Below are 3741 nucleotides of genomic sequence, written 5' to 3'. Positions count from 1 at the left end.
TCAGACAAGATACAAAATGATTGTCATATATACATGTGATCCAATTCCAATGCCTTTGAACTGTATGTCTTGGTTGGTGCCACCTCCACTGGGCCACATGCCGAGTTGAGTGCCAACCAGTGTTAATTTTTAATCTTTGTCTTTTGACTAAAATGCCATTTCAGTTTTAGTTGTATTTTAGCCATCTGAACTGTTTTAGTCAACTAAAATAGTGTTATTTTAGTCGACTAAATTACCACTGGTGCCAATGTCATCAGGTAAGCCTTCAAGTGCAGCTAGTCCATGGGACAAAAGTGAACGGCCCAAAACCAGCCTTGTCTCAGCATCTGGCCAATCAGTAACCGTTGGGTCCGTACTCTGGGTACACCCCGACCTCAGATAAATGTTCCCAATATGTGCCACCCTGAGTTAAATGCTGCCCGTAAGCACCACCCTGAGATAAATGCTGCCAGTAAGCACCACCCTGAGATAAATGCTGCCCGTAAGCCCCACCTTGAGATAACTGCTGCCCATACATGTTTTGAGGTGACATGTAGCTCCCGGGTGGGGGATATATGGGGACATTAAAGATTGCTGTATTGGGAGGGAAATCTGACAGGGAATTCCTGGCTTCAGAGGGTCTAGGCTGGGGAGACATTTGAGGTATCACATTGGGAGGGTAGACATCCCTCTGCTCCGCACAGGTGGAGCTTGAGTATGGGGAAGGCATGTAATTACATAGAGAGAGTGCGAAGTTGGGGTAAAGCTGCAGAGGGTGTATGCTAGGAGGGGCCACCACATTAGGGGCCACACATTTTGTGTGTGATGCTGGTAAGTTATGTAAGATTTCTGGGAAAATTGAGGCGGGATGTACACTAGGGGGCTGGGTTGGTCCTGAGGACTGAGCCTCTGCTTCTGCTCTGACCACAGTATTTTCTATTGGAGGATGAGGGTTATGAAAAGTGGAAGGTCTGTAGGGATGTCCATCCAGGATATAAGGAGCCAGGTCATGAGGATAGGCTTCCTGGCGGGTGACCGCCATGTTCTGCAGCTTCATGGCTGCGGCGGGAATCCGGCTCACATTCACTATCCAGTAGTTGCCTTTACCATTCGGCCTCAGCGGATCTTTCAGGATCTGCAAAAGAGGGAGAAGACGTTGGAGGCATAAACCAGCACAGCAGATTCACACAAATCTATTACAGGTCAGAGTAACAAAACCCTGTGACCTATTTACAATGATCAGAAAAGTCGTTTCTCAGAATCTGCACCTATATTTTTTTTTTTTTTACTTGGCTGCAGTATGTAGAGAACCTTAAGAGCCCATCACCGCCATCACATCCTAGGAGCAACAAGTCCTTACCTTTTCGAAGCAATCATTGGAGGAGAGGTTATGTCGAACAGAGTCCCTCCAGCCCTGATAATCCCCCTTGAAGAAAGGGAAGAGGTTGCTGATCTCATCTTCGATCTGCCAATAATAAAAAGTATAGTTGTAAGTGAATGAACATGACCATAAACCAAGATAAATAATACCTCTTACATTATATAAGTATAACCAGGAGACCTGTACTGAGATACTTAGGAGGACATCACTGTAGACCTCCTGTCCATTTGTGGTACAAGGCTTCCTAAATTAAGCATGTAGAAAGTGATGTCAGGGTATAGACAGAACACTTTGTGCATGCTTGTATTGAATTGGGAAGGCAGCTAGCACTTTCTGAAGTCTGGTGTTGGGAGCCAAATGTATGTATGTATAAGAGAAAGGGACATCAATGTCCTGGGGGGATTTTTGGGTTACCATTGAGATCCTGGCACAAAACTTAAAAAGAAAAGATGACCTGAAGGCAAAACTTTTTTTGGACATTGTGGATGGAGTGGAGATTTTTTTTTTTTATGTCCCCATTGAGGAAATTTCTCTTTTCCCTTTCCTTCAAGTAAGATGAAACCTCCCCAAAGGGAGGCAAATCCCCAGTTAGACATTTGCCACAGGAACAATTAGGCTTCCCCTGTTTTGTTGACAGCCCAATATTTTGGCTTTTCCAATCACTTTCATACTTTGGGGGGTCTTAGAGTAAATCTCCCCAGCTGGGACACAGACTGCAATAAAGACTAAAATAAAATGCAAAAGCACCCCTCTCTATAAAAACATTCACTATTACAAAACGTATTTCCACAAAGCACGGGCTAAGCCCAATAAGAGCAATAATAATGAAGGCCTTAGTTGCACTGTCCTTATATATATTATTCACATATGTTCAATTTATTATATCAATTGTATTAGATGTATTCTCTAAACACAACATGAAAAAAGCAAAAAAAAGGAAGAAAAAATTAAGTAAAAATATTAAGAAAAAACTGTTTGAATAAAAAGCACACACAAATGAAATTACATGAACAAAAAATACAAACAATAAAAATTTAAATAAACAATCCTTTTTTTCTGAATGTTTGTGATTCTATTATTTTTTTCTTTATATTTTCTTTCCGTATTTTGGAAAAAAAGTTGGTGTAATTGAACACCTGTGAATGATATACCTAAGGACAGCATAAGGCTTATTGCTCCATACAAAAACAACAAAAATCTGACCCACTTCATAAAAAAAAAGAAGAAAAAAAGTTTTGGCTTTTTTTATTTATATAAAAAATTTGGAGGAAATTAAAACATTTTTTTTCTGTAATTCAGCCTGTAGTCATGAGAGTTTTATATGCTGCAAATATAACAGGCAGCCAGGGGCCTAAATTAAAAATAAAAAAATAACTAAAAAAATAAACCATTGACCATTCACCCAACTTCTTGAACTTCTATTTTTGATAAATATTGGTATAATTTTTTCAGCCTTCATAAGCCTAACAGAAACAAATAATTTGTGCTGAAAATAAAGAATATCCCTCTGACAAATCCTTTATCTGAGCTAGTCTCAGTGTCACCCCCTCCCTCTGCCCTTAGCTGCCCTAAAGCCCCAAGAAGCCCCATAATGGAAGGTTGGTTACCTGTTTCAGTTTGAGCTTCTTCTTGGGGGAAGCCTGGATGACCAGGGCGATCATGGCCAAGTAGGAGTAGGGTGGTTTGGCGTAGCGTTGATAATTCTTCTTCTTGCTCTTTTTGCTCTTTTTGCTCTTCTTACTTTTCTTGCTGAGCTGATCAGTGGTGTTGGGCTTTTTGGGTCCTCCGTTGGCCTCCCCAGGACAGTTCTCTACTTCGGCCAGGATCCTGTCCATGCTGTGTGGCTCAGGGACTTGGTTGTAGAGGGGGTCCCAGGAATGTTGTGGGCAATCCATGGCTTGTCAGGTGTGTTGTGTGTATGGGGGCAGCCAGGTATACATAGTGCTGGGATCCCCACCCTGGGCTTTATAATGTAAATGCACCTGTAACCATAAGAGGCGACACCTCCCTTACTGCAGAGGGCCCCTCACCATCCATTTGAATACGTTTCCTGGAAGTTTCAGGGCTGAGATGTTGGGGGACATTGTTATGTATATGTTGTGTTGACTATAAGCTGATGGAGCATATATCATATGCTTATGAGGTGAATATTACGTTCATATACTAAAATGATCTCTTGTATATACAATTTTTTTTTTACCTGTGGATATAGATTTGTTTGTATATATTTTTATATCACATGTATAACTTAGATTTTTTTTTACTAATTCAAAAATATAATTATTTTATCTTTAAATTTTCCTACATTTTGCATAAAATTTTAGACACATTTACCAATCTCAGAATGGCTTTTGTAAGGGTACATCGGGCATAAATAGCTC

The 3741-nt window shown here is 40.6% G+C and overlaps 1 protein-coding gene across 1 annotated transcript; it reads right to left on the bottom strand.

Moving 5' to 3' along the window:
- Positions 1 to 334: 334 nt before the first annotated feature.
- Positions 335 to 3255, bottom strand: LOC141146099 (forkhead activin signal transducer 3-like). The gene is made up of 3 exons (XM_073632853.1): positions 2968 to 3255; positions 1340 to 1444; positions 335 to 1114 (listed from the first exon to the last, which is right to left on the bottom strand). Exons 1-3 carry the CDS (start codon positions 3253 to 3255, stop codon positions 335 to 337), a joined length of 1173 nt encoding a protein of 390 aa, XP_073488954.1.
- Positions 3256 to 3741: the final 486 nt, after the last annotated feature.

This window comes from Aquarana catesbeiana, linkage group LG05 (genome assembly GCF_042186555.1).
Source record: "Aquarana catesbeiana isolate 2022-GZ linkage group LG05, ASM4218655v1, whole genome shotgun sequence".
Lineage (NCBI taxonomy): Eukaryota > Metazoa > Chordata > Amphibia > Anura > Ranidae > Aquarana > Aquarana catesbeiana.
This window is presented reverse-complemented; position numbering and strand designations above follow the sequence as displayed.

Excerpts from the sequence above, each read along its gene's own strand:
- LOC141146099 (XM_073632853.1), bottom strand. The coding sequence starts at position 3,255 with ATGGATTGCCCACAACATTCCTGGGACCCCCTCTACAACCAAGTCCCT. Across the intron at positions 1,445-2,967 it reads AGAAGCTCAAACTGAAACAG|ATCGAAGATGAGATCAGCAA; the intron begins GTAACCAACCTT and ends TATTATTGGCAG. Across the intron at positions 1,115-1,339 it reads CCAATGATTGCTTCGAAAAG|ATCCTGAAAGATCCGCTGAG; the intron begins GTAAGGACTTGT and ends CCTCTTTTGCAG.